This window comes from Schistocerca gregaria, chromosome 3, assembly GCF_023897955.1.
Source record: "Schistocerca gregaria isolate iqSchGreg1 chromosome 3, iqSchGreg1.2, whole genome shotgun sequence".
In the NCBI taxonomy this organism is placed as follows: domain Eukaryota; kingdom Metazoa; phylum Arthropoda; class Insecta; order Orthoptera; family Acrididae; genus Schistocerca; species Schistocerca gregaria.
In genome coordinates, this window is record NC_064922.1 from 415,181,156 (window position 1) to 415,196,028 (window position 14,873).

The following is a 14,873-nucleotide window of genomic DNA, read 5'->3' on the forward strand; positions in this document are numbered from 1 at the left end:
ATGCATAAGTTATACAGTTTTCTTGAATTTCCCAACAAACAGGTTTATGGAGTTATTTCCTTTGTCCAACTGCGGATTCAATTATGGCAGTAGTTTCCCCTTGCTTTCAGCCATTCACAGTACCAGCACAGCAAGGCCATTTTGGTTAATGTTACAAGACCAGATTAGTCAGTCATCCAGACTGTTGCCCCTGCAACTATTGAAAAGGCTGATGCTTCCCTCCAGGAACCACACATTTGTCTGGCCTCTCAACAGATATCCTTCTGTTGTGGTTGCACCTACGATATGGCTATCTGCATTGATGAGGCACGTAGGCCCCCTCACCAATGACAAGGTCCATGCTTCCTGAGACATTACAATCAACTAAATTCATAGCACAATTCAACACTCATGTAAGACATAGGCTACATCAGGAGTTGATAAGGTAGTGGAAGTCTGCTTGTCAGAGGTGAACATTATGTGAAGACTGTTGACTTTATGAAGCTGGCCTAGGTGTAAGATTCTAACCAGGAACTTCAGGATTTTGTAGAAGATACCACATCTGGTCTTTGACGTAAGCTAGACGAAGTTCCAGCCTCGAGCACCAAGTTGTACTATGAGCTGTACAAAGGGAAAACGTGTCCATCCTTTCCTTCGACACTATGCAACCAAGTCTTTGAAAGTTTACATAACTTCCTCCAGCCTGACTTGAAAGTTACAGTTAAACTAATAGCTAGATATTTTGTGTGGAATGGGATACAAAAGAAATGTCGAATTTGGAGTGCACATATGTACAACACCAGTGCAGCAAGAAAGCTCGCAATGTTTATGCACCAGTCAGCAATTTTCCAGGTCTCAGCAAGATTTGCGCACATTCATATTGATGTCATAGGTCCACTGTCTCCTTCAGAAGGATGAAGTTAACTACTCACAGTGATAGACCATTTCTTGTACTGGCCGGAAGCCTTACCGGTGGACAATATTTCTATTGAGACACTAGCCACTAAATTTGTGTCATACTGGATCTCTCGTTTCAGTTGTCTGCTCCACATAACGAAGGACAAAAGGACAAAGGACAGCAGTTCAAATCCATCTATTTTCCCTACAGAGCAAATTTTGCAGAGCAGTGCACCACACAACAACAAGTTACCATCCGGCTAGTAATGGATTGGTCGAACGTTGGCACCAGTTGCTTAAAGCCACACTAATTTGCCATGAATCAAAATGGAAATCCGCCATACCATTGATTTTGCTCAGCCTACACACAACATGTGCAAACCAAAGCTGGACACCTCACCAGCAGACCTAGTACTACAGCTTCTTGGTGAGTCTGTCGGTCCAAGCATGTTTTCGATGGACGACGCTAATAAACCAGAATTGAAGGCTCACCTCAGAGAAAGGATGACACAGATCTGGTCATGACAAGCACCCCGCCATAGTGCTCTGCAGCCCTTCATACATCAAGAATTAAAGTACTTTAAGCATGTAATGTTGGAAAGAGATCAAACGGCCACTGACACCACCTTATACTGGTCCCCATCATATCATTAACAAAAGTGAGAAAACATTTGAAATTCTTGTAAAAGGCAAGGTGGACTCTATCTTGATTGACAGAGTGAACTCAGTGTTCATCATACAAATACCTTCACACCCCCATCTCCCACACAACCAGACAAAAACTCCACCTTTCACCAAGCAACCTCCACTCGAATCTTCACCAACACTGATTCAACATCAAACACATTCTGGACGAAAGGTACACTTCCCAGCATGATTCATGGACAGCTCTCTGGGCATCAATCGAGGATGACACTCCACTTTCCTGAAGGAGGCTATGTAGCAACAACGAGCGACAGCCATGGCAGACATCAGATGATCAGCTGATTATTTGGCAGATGTAAACACACACTGGCAGCCAGGAGCGCTATGAGAAGCCTTCTCCTTGCTGCAAACGCCGAGTTCTGTGATTTTAATATTATTGGTGTTTTGTGATTTCCTTGTTTATTTGTTCACTTGATTACCCAACAAAAAGACTTCATTGCATATGCTTGTGTGTTACAGAGGCATCATTTTTCTGATTAGCATGTTGAACATGAAGATATGATGCTTAACAAAATAAAGAGTTACTCCAAGTCATATTCATTTGCTTCTAATTCTCGTTATGACTATAACGCAGTATCGAGTTCATAAGTCTAGCAAGCCACAGATTTGTTACAATGTCATAACAACTGTATTTTTCTCTTTCATTAAAGCTCACTTTTTTCCTTAAAATGTTATTTAATGAAAAGTGCTTCAACAGCTTATGTTCCTATTTATCTACGGTGATTATTTGCACTGTGTAAAAAGGCTAAGGATTGATCAATGAGAGAATATGGAACAAAAAAGGTCTAATTAACTTAAGTCCAGAAATGCACGATTTCCATGCTAGAGACCATTTATTCAATCTTACATTGTTACAGAGACTCCATTCTAACATGTACGAGGTGGAATCCAAAATTTTCTGGACTGGCGCTGTCATCTGGAAAGTAGGAGTAGTAGATCTTTGCACCACTAGGTGACGAGAGCTGCACATCTGATGAGTCAGTGGGCTGAGTGGCATTCAACAGGAAGGACGTGCTGCTTGCCCACAGTGATATCCATAATACTCTGTGTTTGGTGTGTAGCGATTTTACGGTGGATCCGCGAACAGAACAGCGCGTGTGTATCAAATTATGTGCGAATCTCGGGAAAAGTGCTGCAGAGACCCTTGCAATAATTCAACAAGTGTTTGAGGGACAGAGCATGAACTGTACACATGTGTACGCATGTTCAGTTCAGGGCCTGCTGTACAGACGTTGAAGATGGTGTTCACACGGGAAGGCCACACAACACTAGACATTGTTGCCAAACTTCAACAATTGGTTCGTGCGGATCTATGTCGAACCATTCAAGAACTTGCGGATGAAGTGGGTATTGGTTATGGGACATGTCAACGAATGTTGACTGATGAACTGGGCATGCATCGTGTCGCTGCAAAATTTTTGCCACGGATCTTGACTGCCAATCAGAAGGCACAGCGTTTTGAAGTGTGCACGGACCTTCGTCAGACTGCAGCTGATGATCCAATCTTCTTGTCATGGGTTATTACCAGCGACTAGAGCTGGATTTATGGTTATGACCCAGAGACAAAGAAGCAATCGTCCTAGTGGAAGTGCCCGGGCTTTCCAAGAACCAAAAAAGGGAGACAGGTGAAGAGCATGATCATCATTTTCTTTGACACCACGGGAATTGTGCACAAAGAATTCGTCCCACCCAATAAAACAGTGAATTCTGCGTACTACTGTGACGACAGCCTGAACTTTGGCGTCAAGGGAACTGGCTGCTGCATCACGACAATGCGCCCTGTCACACGTCCTTGCTCACCAGGACCTTTTTCACAAAAAAACAACATGGCGGTTGTACTCCACCCACCGTACTCGGCAGATTTGGCACACTGCGACTTTGCGCTATTCCCAAAACTGAAACTCAAGTTGAAAGGCCGTCGGTTCGACACTAGAGAGAATTCAAGAAGCATTGCTGGTGGTGATAAGCACCCTCAAAGAACAGGACTTCCAGAAAACGTTTGACCAGTGGCAAAAGTTCTGGGTCTGGTGTGTACTTGCACCTGGGAACTACTTTGAGAGTGACCGTGACCATTAGTCCAAAGGTAAGGTTTTCAACAGATGGCAGCGACAGTCCCAAAAGTTTTGGATAGTGCCTTGTACAGTACCATCCGGCCATAGTTACGGTATGTATTGAAAATAGTTTGCATATGCCTCAACACATGTTTGTACATGCCATAGCATGTTCTGTCTCTCACATTGAAATGGCCATTTTTGGCTGCATCTGAACAGTGTGAAAGGCAGTATGAATATGCTGCTCAAGTGTCTCCACATCTGCACATCTGGAGTGGCCTCTACATACATGATACATTTGAGATGGCACCATAACCAGAAATCGCATGGGTTGAGATCTGGTGAATGAGCAGGCCATACAACTGGACCCCCTAGTCCAATCTGTTGAGCAGGGAAGACAAGACTGAGATGAGTCCAGATGTTAATGGCAAAGTGGGCTGGAGCATCATCATGTAGCAGCCACGTAGCCCTTTGAATCATCAATGGCACTTCTTCCAGCAGCGGAGGCAAATCTCTCACTAAAAACCCTGACAAGTCTGGCCTGTTAGGCGACGTGGAAGGAAGACTGGTCCCAATATACGGTTGCCAGTTACCCTGACCCACTCATTCTGGCTGCACTAATGCTGATGATTCGCTGCCACCATACCATGGGGTTCTGCATACTCTCCCGGAGATGACTTTTATGAAAGGTGAAGGAAGATAACACATTGCATAAAGGTGGCCTCATCTGTGAATAGGATGGATGACACAAAACCAAGAACTGTATTTGCCTGGTGAAGAAACGAGTGACAAAACAGCTCCTGATGTGGAAAGTGTGTCGCTAGTAGGCCCTGCACACACTGTAAGTGGTAAGTGTAGTAACAATTGTCATGGAGAATGTTCCAGACGGTCGTTACTGTACTAGCAGGCCAACTGCTTGGTACTGACATGGCACTCGCCTTCCACAGTGTTAATCACATTTTCCTCCAAGTCTGCTGTCCGAACATTTTGAGTATGTCCATCATGATTTCCTGCTTCCAGAAACGATCCTGTCTCAGACTAACGGCGAAACGCTGTTGCAAACATTGAAAGCTGTGGTTGATGGTGGTGGGGATAGGTCTGCTGATAGAACCTTGGTGCCTGCCGCTCATTGCTGTTTGCCTTTCCATAGGTAAACACCATGCCGGCAAGCTCTCGATTCGAATATGGAACCATAGTGTACAACACTGTATCATATTCACTACAAGGTGAGTCAGAAAGAAAAGTGAATTGGACACAACATAATCAATTACTATGGCAGGAGAGGGCACTAGGGCGTGATGTATGAGGAACAGTACCATCCTCTAGGAGGAAACCATGCATACTGTAACTGTGACATTATGATACAGCATGTATTAGACTGCATCTGTTAACAAAGTATGACTGAATAAGTGGTCTCTACAATGGAGATCATGCATTTCTGAACATAAGCTCATTAGACCTTTTTGTTTTGTATCCTCTCATCAATCAGTCACTAGAGTTTGTACACAGTGGAAAAAATCACACTCTATACAGTGTGGGCATTAGCTCTATTCTGTTACTGTGAAAGTTAAATAATTTTTCACTGTCAAATACCTGACCTCTTTCGTGGAAGAAAACTTAATGGAACAAATATTCAAGTTGTTATAAAACATTTGCAATTTGCTACGAAAACAAAGCACAATAATAAAGTAAAGATTAAGAAAACACAAAAGACCAAATCTGCTACTATAAAATGAGTCAGTGCGGCGAAAATAAGTTAACTTCCGATGTTAGCAGGTGACGATGCCGTCAAGACTTTCTTCCAGAGAAACCTTGACGTGGGGTGGCGTGACATGACCTGACAGGAGTGTGAATGTCAACATGTGAAATGCATTGCGGAATGTTTTGATGTCACGTGATGAGATTAGATTAGATTCAGTTTTCGTTCCATAGACCAAAAATATGAGATGATTCTCGTGGCTGTGGAACATGTCAATAAGTATAACATAAAACATTTGTATATAATACTTACTACCCTGATCATTGTCAGGAGATTGTCAAACTATGTGAATACAATACAGTAAACCTGAACAGCTAATATTTACAGAATTAATACGCTGTCAGTCTGAAACATTATTACGCACCATTAATACATGTATCATACACAAAATACCTGATCTTGACTGTTGTGACGAAGTGCTGTCAAAACTGAAATCTAAAAGACATTTTTACTTAAGCTGGCCTAACGGTCTCTGTTAAGATATTCATCTATATAGTAGAAGGAGATGACTATCAAAAAGTTTTCCAAACTCTGTTTAAACTGTGCTTTATCTGAAATCAAGTTTTTAATGGTTGCTGGAAATTTATTGAATATGTGTGTTCCTGAATATCGGACCCCTTTTTGGATCAAGGTAAGTGATTTTAGATCTTTATTAGATTGTTTTTATTCCTGGTACTGATACTATGTATTGAGCTATTGGTTGGGAATAGAGATATATTACTTGCAACAAATTTCATTAAGGAATAAATACACTGAGAAGCAGTGCTTAAAATACAAAGCACCTTGAACAGGTTTCTACATGATGTTCTTGAATTTACACCACAAATGATTCTTGTTACCCACTTTTGCACATTAGAAACTTTTGCTCAGTTTGATGAGTTATACCTGAATATGATCCCGTAAGACATAATAGAATGAAAGCAAAGGAAATATGCAATTTTTTTTACATCTCCTACATCTGACATTATGTAGAAAGGTTTTAAACAACTAAGCTCCTGTTTGATATGTTTGACAATGGAGTAAACTGGTCTCATCATATAACCTTCACAAAAGACTCCATTCATCGATTTTTGCCTTACATATTGTCTGTGAGAGTGGGAATGTAACTCGATGATATCACGATACTGTGGATACTTCCACTCTGTAATAAAACATATAATCATATTTTGGGGAACCAGTCACTAAGAAAGAAAACATTTTTGGTCCAAAACTTTTAGTAAGAAGAATGAGTGCCGTAGACTGTGGATGTACTTGCAGGGACCTTACTACTGTTTCCCAGTATAAATAAGGTGTTCAGAAATTAGTGTTACAAACTTATATGATTCGTAGAGGGGAATGAGCACGTAATATTTTGAATAGGGACCCATGTCCGGAAACGTGCGGTTCCGTTCTACGAAGTTTCAGTTCAGATGTTTAACTCACGTACTCCTGCTGCTTGAGGAACTGAATGAAGCATGACTATCATGTAACCATTCGAAAGGAAACATAGCGAAACATACGTTTATCACGTAAGTACATTTCTTTGTATTATCACCTAGAGATTAAGTGTTTACGTTATTAAAAAAAACAGCGTACTTCACTTACGAAACGGCACTGATGCCTTATAACAGAGGCTCGAAGTGGTGACCACCAATGCTGGTACAGCCAATGTACCTACGAAGCATGTTCTAGTTCACACTCTCCATCCCACCTGGCGTCTTTTCAGTTTCTAGTTCAGGGGCCAGGTCTCGTTCCTGCAGATATTAGTCTGTTTCAACAGGAGTCTCGTAAATTAAACTTTGCGTACATGAGGTGACCGTCTGATGTAGTAAACGTCATCCTATCTACCCTCTAGCATACCAAAACAAGCAACTTTACGACTTTTCTCTTTCCCTCAGCAGACATGGACGCGTTACACACCTGACTTGAAGCCGTCGTAGAATGGAAACGGTGCACTTCCGGACATGGTATTCTATTTAAAATATTATGTACTCTTCTCTATACAAGTCTTAGAAACTTGTAATGGGAATTTCTGAACACGCTGGATTTTCGCTTATGTGTTTCATTAGTAAAAATACTGAGCTGTACAACAGAAAAAAATGAATCCAACGAAGGAAGAAGCACGATTTTCCCACTGATTGCAAAAAATCTGACGATTGTGCAAAAGTGTGTGCATTTATACTGGCACAAATTTTTACAATGCTCTGCCTCCAGAAATTAAAAGTAATTTTGATAATATGTCCACGTTTGTAGAGCCTCTGAGGCAATATCTACTGTCAAGGTTGTTTTACAGTTAAAAAAGACTTTCTTAGTCATAACGGAAAAATCCTCCTACAATTGTAAAAATTGTGTGTGATGTAATAGTTGCGACGAGGTAAATGTCAAACGCGTGCTACATATAGCAAATGCATCTCTGACACCCATTCATGTGACAGTTGTATAAGTGTGTATGATTTCGTAGTTGACGTATTCAATTTTTTGTTTAGGAAAAAAAGAAAGATATCGACTGTGGAAATTGTCAGCAGAAAACAAATAGCCCTTGCAGCTTTTGCAAAAATTCGCCTGTGATTGCAAACAATGTCAGTGCCGAGAGAATATGATAAGCCACCCCCGTACTCACCTACTCCTGGTATGTTAACGTGTTAACGTAATGTGATTTGATTTTATGTTTTGTCTGTCTTTTTGACCTAGCTGCATTTCAGGGTACATGCCAGAAAATGCTGCTACAATTCAGCCGCCGCCGCCACCACCTCCGGGATATCAACCGTATATTAATCAAGCTGCCCCCATTCAGGGTAACTATGTACCAACCTACGGAGCAACTACCATCACAGTGCAGCCACAGGAAATAATAATTGTAGGAGCATGCCCTGCATGTAGGGTAAGTAGTATTTTTAATAGAACTTCTGAACGTGGTCCATTTTTTAGATGATTATTATTTTTGAACGACTGAACGTAACGTAATCAGAAGTAAATAATTACTAAAAATGAAATAAGAAAATCATTACCGACCGATGCTTTGTTCACCGTAGTACGTCAGCCACCCAAATACATAGAAAAACATGTTGTTTGTTACTGCTCATATGTTTCGAATCAACAGGTACTGTATGTCATTGGAGTAATGTCGGTATCACACTGAAAACCTGTCTAGAGAAATTAGATATGCTACTGCTTTTAGACATTGCCAAAGACGACAAAGTACCCATTGATATCAGAGTACTGTGACACAGGGTGCCTCTGAAGTAAATAGAGTATATATTTATGGGGCAAAGTGATTGCTGATGTGGTGTGGTTGTCTACAGTTAGCACTTACTGCCTTGGATTACCTGTATCCGACCTTTGGGTCTAGTGAACAATGTAAGCCATTGTGATACTCTCTGAAGTTTGATGATGTACATTACAAAGATACAGCTGGGGATGTTTTTATTTGTTTATTTCAGTTGTGATTAGATCATGTTTTTTACTAATTCTCTATGGGTGTAGCAGAGGTGGGAATCTATTTAGGGAAAGAAGTTTTTGGTTTGTTGAGGTGACGAATTGACCTGTAATGTAGTCTGAGGTGGAATGGGAGCAATTAAGTTGTGTGTTTGCATAGTCAATAAACGGGTCATGACAGTTTCTTCTTCTTCTACTACTTCTTCTTTGTACACACGGGACAATCTGCAGTTATTGAACAACCCACTTTTTCCACTGTGGTCTCACATTTTCCTCTATTTTGATGTATTAGAAAAGATTAAGAACATCATTACAAGTCCCCCCTGTTCTCATGGGGGTCTTGTTGAAGTGTCAGCTTTTATTTTCCTAATGTTTGTGTTTTTGAAGTCTTCCATTTGTTGCGTGTCAGCCATGATAATGTCACAGTTATATAGGTGTGGTACTGAGTTGTTAACTAATCCCCAGCGAAACAAAAGTGCTGTTATTTGAGGGTCTGTATTGGTCAGACACCAGTGCTGTGTTTTATGTTTTAGATCAATCAAGCCTACTATGTGTTTCTTTCTGCATGAAGTCACTTGGAACTACCGTACTGAAACAACTTGTGTAACTGTTTTTTCTCCAGCTTGCCTATGTTAAGTCTCCACCAGAGTTCAACTAATGTTTCTTATCTGTAACGTGATGTAATAATGCACAGAAAGTTTTGGTTGAAAATTACAAATTATTTAGGAATAAAGGAGACAACTCACTGATAGGCAGAAGCACTGCATCGTTGATAGGCACACAAACTAAAGGTACGGAGATGGACTGGCTTTTGGAATGCACTTCCTTTTTATAGCTGTAGGAAAAATGCATGTGCACACCTACACGCATGCACGGGCCACCTTCCCCTCGCCAAAACACACAAAACGCACTACCTTTTTCTAGCATGCACGCACACACTTTCTCTCACTGACACACACACACACACACACACACACACACACACACACACACAATTGTGTGAGGGTTGGAGCGCAGTGAACTACCTTAGGTTTGGACCAGGAAGGTTGCGGGAGCAAAGGATGTGCTGTAAGGATAGCTCCCATCTGTGCAGTTCAGAAAAGCTGGTGGTGGTGGGGAAGATCAAGATAGCACAGCTTGTGAAGCAACCATTGAAATCTTGCATGCTGTGCACTGCTGCATGTTGTGCCAATAGGTGGTCCACCTTTTTTTTTTGAGGTGGGCATTCATTCTAGTTGGCAGCTGGTTGGTTGTCATACCAGTGTTTTTGTGTCTGCTCTTTCAGACATGTCCAAAAGAATATACACATTATTTGATTGTGTAGTGGTAAAACTACTGTTTAGAGAGATCCGTATAAATTGTAACCTGTTCCCATTGGTTCATACCAGTGCCCAAATGTGACTGTCATTGGAAAGCTTAAATTAAAAAAAAAAGAAAAAAAGTGTAATTGCTGTGTGAATTATAATTGCTGTGTGTATTACAGACAAAAAGAGAGGAGTTCAGAAAATAATAATCTTACTACCAATAAACTCCATCCGAAGATAGTGCTATGTGTACTGTGTCGATATAGTTTTATAAGCGGCACTGTGAAATGAACACCATGGGGAAAATGAGTTACCAAAGGCTTAGTACCTATCAAGTGAATCCAGCTTTTTACTTAGGGCTGTTGGTTGTTGTCTGTCTTGTTACTATGTGCTCTTTATATGTATGAGTAACAACTGCAGAATGTAGAAATGACATTTTGCAAGAAACATACATCTGTAAAGCTGGCTAGTTGCTGTGTTTCTTTAAGTAAAATAATAAAATTGTTCAACATAACTAATGTTGTTCGAAGGATGTAAATATATGTCAAGACAAATATTTTATTAGTATGTTACATGTCTAACACGAGAGACTTAGTAAGCTTGCTTTTATATTTGGTTCTGCTTAAGCAAACTGTATTTTTCTTGCTCAGTTTGAGAACAGAATCTGTTTGTCCTCAAATTTGAATTGAAAATAACTATTTTGTGATGATAGCGTTTTCACTTGAAAACTAATGTTGAACAATGGAAAATCCAGGGTGGAATGTAACAATACCAGAGAAGGCAAGTTGCTACTCACCATATAGAGATGAATGCTGAGTTGCAATAGGCACAACAAAAAGGGGCGCGCACACACACACACACACACACACACACACACACACACACACACACACACACACAAATGCAACTTGCACACGTGTGCAGTCTCAGAGAACTGAAACAATACTGCGAGCAGCAGCACCAGTGCATGGTGGGAGTGTCGACTGGGTGGGGGTAAGGAGGAGGCTGGGGTGGGGAGGGGGAGGGATAGTATGGTGGGAGTGGCGGATAATGAAGTGTTGCAGTTTAGACGGAGTAGGAGAGAAGGAATTGGGGGGGGTAAAGTAAGGAAAGGAGAGAAATAAAAAGAAATTAAAAGACTGGGTCTGGTAGTGAAATGATAGCTGTGTAGCACTGGAATGGGAACAGGGAGGGGGCTGGATGGATAAGGACAGTGACTAGCAGTGAGTAGCAACTTTCCTTGTCTGGTATTGAAAACTAATGTTGGTGATATATACACCACCTCTATCATGGACACAAGTCGTTCCATTTAATTTCACGAGAATTGCATTGTTTCATGAATTTTTTTGATAAAATGCTATAATTGATCAGTTGCATTGGTGCTGCCATTTTCTTTTGTGTGATGGAGTGAGATATTAATTTTCGTTTTCTGGGCACTGTGCAAGGACAGCACATTATGTATTTTCGGAGGTACTACTGTACCATATTGTGAACCTGAATAAATAGTAGAGTTCTTAATGTGAAGACTGCCTTCCAAATTCTTTATTTGTATCAATGAAATGAATCTCTATCATTTATTTAAGAAAGTAGCCATTTTCTTGGAGCAAAGAAAATGTAATCTGAATCTGGTAACACTGTTTCAGAATAAAAGTGTGTGTTGTAACCTGAAAGATAGGGAAGGGGCAGGTATAGATAGGTAAAGACAAATCTTCTTCTTTTCATGTTTCCTTGTGCCTTTGCCTTGCATCAGTGTTAGGGTCAGCATGGTTGGTTTCAGGGCCAGCTGGGTGCCCTTCCTGTCACTACCCCATTCTCCCCCTCCCCCACTTCTGTGCCAGGACTTAATGTGTGTACCCAAACTGTCTGTTGCAGTGTTACTGATGTGAAAGGGATGTTCCCCTAGAGTGGGATGTGGGAGACTGCCAAAGAAAAACACATCCAAGCTGGCCAATATGCCATGGTGCACACACACACACATTCCTTGTTGGCAAGCTGGAGCTGGATTTGATGCAAGAAACAGCACTTCAACATGTACAGCAGTTCTGGCAAGTTCGACAGGCAAAGGCAGATAAATAGAGGTCCTGTTTGTCTCGGGGGGGGGGGGGGGGATACATCCTCACTGGCAGATTACCCTTCCCCCATAATGTAGTGGAATAAAATTCCATCTCTCTCTCTCTCTCTCTCTCTCTCTCTCTCTCTCTCTCTCTCTCTCTCTCTCTCTCTCTCTCTCTCTTTGTCTCTGTGTGTGTGTGTGTGTGTGTGTGTGTGTGTGTGTGTGTGTGTGTATGATAGAGAGAGAGAGAGAGATAGAGATATGAATGGCATCAAAAATTACGATAGACTAAGGAAGATAACTGTTTTTCAGTGCTTTATGCTCCATCTCATATGTTCCCTTATTGTTCCTGTGTGATGTGTACATCATTTAATGTAATAGTATTAACCCATATACAACTAAAGAGCTCTGCCAGTGTGTTCTTAACATTGGGCCTCAAATTGGTTTTTCAATTTCAGAACTACTGATAAGGGAAGACAGCAGGCATATTTCTGTCTAGTAATACCTTTCCATTCAGTATAACAATGAAGCAGAACAGTCCCAGAAACAAAACAACCAGAATGAATATGCGGCTAGGCAAACTGTTAGTTTATCACGAGAATATGTTGAGAATCCCACAAATTTCATTTTTATAGTTCTAATTGAGCATCTGAAATCCTCTGATTAGAGAAGAAGACAGCATGTTCCTTGGTTGATATAAGCAATGTTTCAGGTGACAAAAATTTGGAGGAGAGTCTGAAAACTAGTCCAGACAGTGTTAGAGCAGCTCTCCACTATCACATTAATCTGTCTTATTGAGAGGGATGCATCCTCTGTTTCATATGAGTTCTATTGTGTCAGAGATCATGAAGAATCTTCTTGTTGCTCTGATTTTTCCCAGTGTAATATCACTTGGTTTTCTCAAGTGAAAATTGTTGGGTGAAATAAAATTTCCCCAGGGTGAAGGTTTTCCTAAGGAAGGAAAGGTGATTAAGGATTTTGTAGCTTGTAGTGATATCTGTCGAGACCAAACACAAGCTAGAGGTGGGGAAGAAATTAATCTGTGCTCTTCTGAAAAGGGACCTCAACCCCAGTTCATTGTGAACTGCTGCACCACCTCATTTTGTGGAGTGTTTGTGACAATATGTGAGGTGACACTCATTAAAATATGTGAAACAATAACGTTTGCGTAGGTGAAGAATTGTACTGAATGCAATTGGAATTAATTTGAAGAATGGAATAAAAGTAGAATAAATGTTATTGTACTTCAAATCATTTTGTAGTAAATTTTAATTTTGGTAGACCAAACCAGAGGGATGTGTTGATGGTACATCTCTAGTTTTGCAGTGGAATGATGTTAGTACTTCGTAATTATAAAAGTAATATTCTATTAACATCTGGAAAAAAAATCGAAATGTTTGACTAAACAGGGTAGGAAAATGGTTTAGCCATTGGATTTATATTCAGGATGAATGGGTTGAAAATCTTCTGGACTGCCAACTTAATTTTTTGGCCATTACCATAAACTCTGAAGAACCTGCATCTCTTTCCAAATTATGTAAATATTCTTAAAGATAGTTTCAGACAGAACAGTAATGAATTGATGTGAATAAAATTTAATAGAACAAGCAGCTTAGGGTCTATACAAAATGTCTTTTTGCCAGATGGTATCACAGCACAGAGGTGATTTACAAGTATAAGAGATTTAGTACTAATGTGCAGCACTTAATGGAGAGTTCCAGATAGGAGTTAGTGAGGTGATGCCTTGGTTAACCATATGGAACCTGTGTAAATTTTAGTTGCAGTGGAGCCCACATGCCAAGAAATTGGCTGCATCAAGAAATTTTTCTTTTTCTCCATTTATAATGCAATATTTTGTTAATATTTGGTTGTAGGGAAGTATAACAATTTTTGAAGAGCAGTATAATGTAGACATTCATTATATAATGAATACAAAAATAATATATTACAGTAAGGTTTGAGCTGGGAGGGGAATTTCAACGTTGGACTTAGCAGCACATTAAGAAAGTACCTCGTAAAGAAATGAATGAGGTAATGCATATATCTCGATCAGTCAAAATAAAATTTGAAAAGAATATCATTAAAATACATGAAAACTAGAACTGAGACTCTTAAAATCAATAATTTGGTAACCAGAGAAAAGTTTCTCATTGAGCTCGAATGTGAATTTTTTTTGGAAATTACAGAACAGCTGTCTTAGTTTGTTGTTTTGTTTTAAAAGAACACAAAAGTGAAAGACAGTATTATCCTTCCTGGATTTCCAGGATGTAGAATATATCCCAGTGTTCATTCTCTTCCCAGTTTTCAGTTTCATCATCACCTAGCCCCCTTCCGCAAATCACTGTGCTATGTGTTTTACAAACTTTGCATGAGAATTTCTGACTGGCAAGGGTTGTTCTGTTATTTTTATGGGACCCACATAAGTAAGAAATTCCCATGAGAACAGCGGAGATGATATTAGGTGGGATGATTGAGGGTTTTTTGTACTTAGAAAGGGAAAAGAGTGTATCCTTCAGCAGCCTCCAGTACATTGATCAATTTCTGAAGTCTGGCTGCTCCAACATTTGAGCAAGTTCACTGATATAAAGTCTTCTTCTGTAGTTATTTTATCTAACAATATTCGCTCTATCAATTTTGTATGACTTAATCCCAGCTGTATCAAGTTGCCCGGGGGGAGGGGGGGGGGGGGGGGGGGGAACTGCCATATGCCA

The 14,873-nt window shown here is 40.3% G+C and overlaps 1 protein-coding gene across 1 annotated transcript in view; it reads left to right on the plus strand.

The window, feature by feature from the left end:
- The first annotated feature begins 7,750 nt into the window (after positions 1–7,750).
- Positions 7,751–14,873, plus strand: part of LOC126354994 (brain protein I3) — a 28,063-nt gene continuing 20,940 nt past the window's right edge. The window contains exons 1-2 of the mRNA XM_050005107.1: positions 7,751–7,999; positions 8,073–8,251. Of these exons, the coding sequence (XP_049861064.1) occupies positions 7,948–7,999; positions 8,073–8,251 (231 nt within the window). The 5' untranslated portion in view covers positions 7,751–7,947. The remainder of the gene's footprint in view (positions 8,000–8,072; positions 8,252–14,873) is intronic.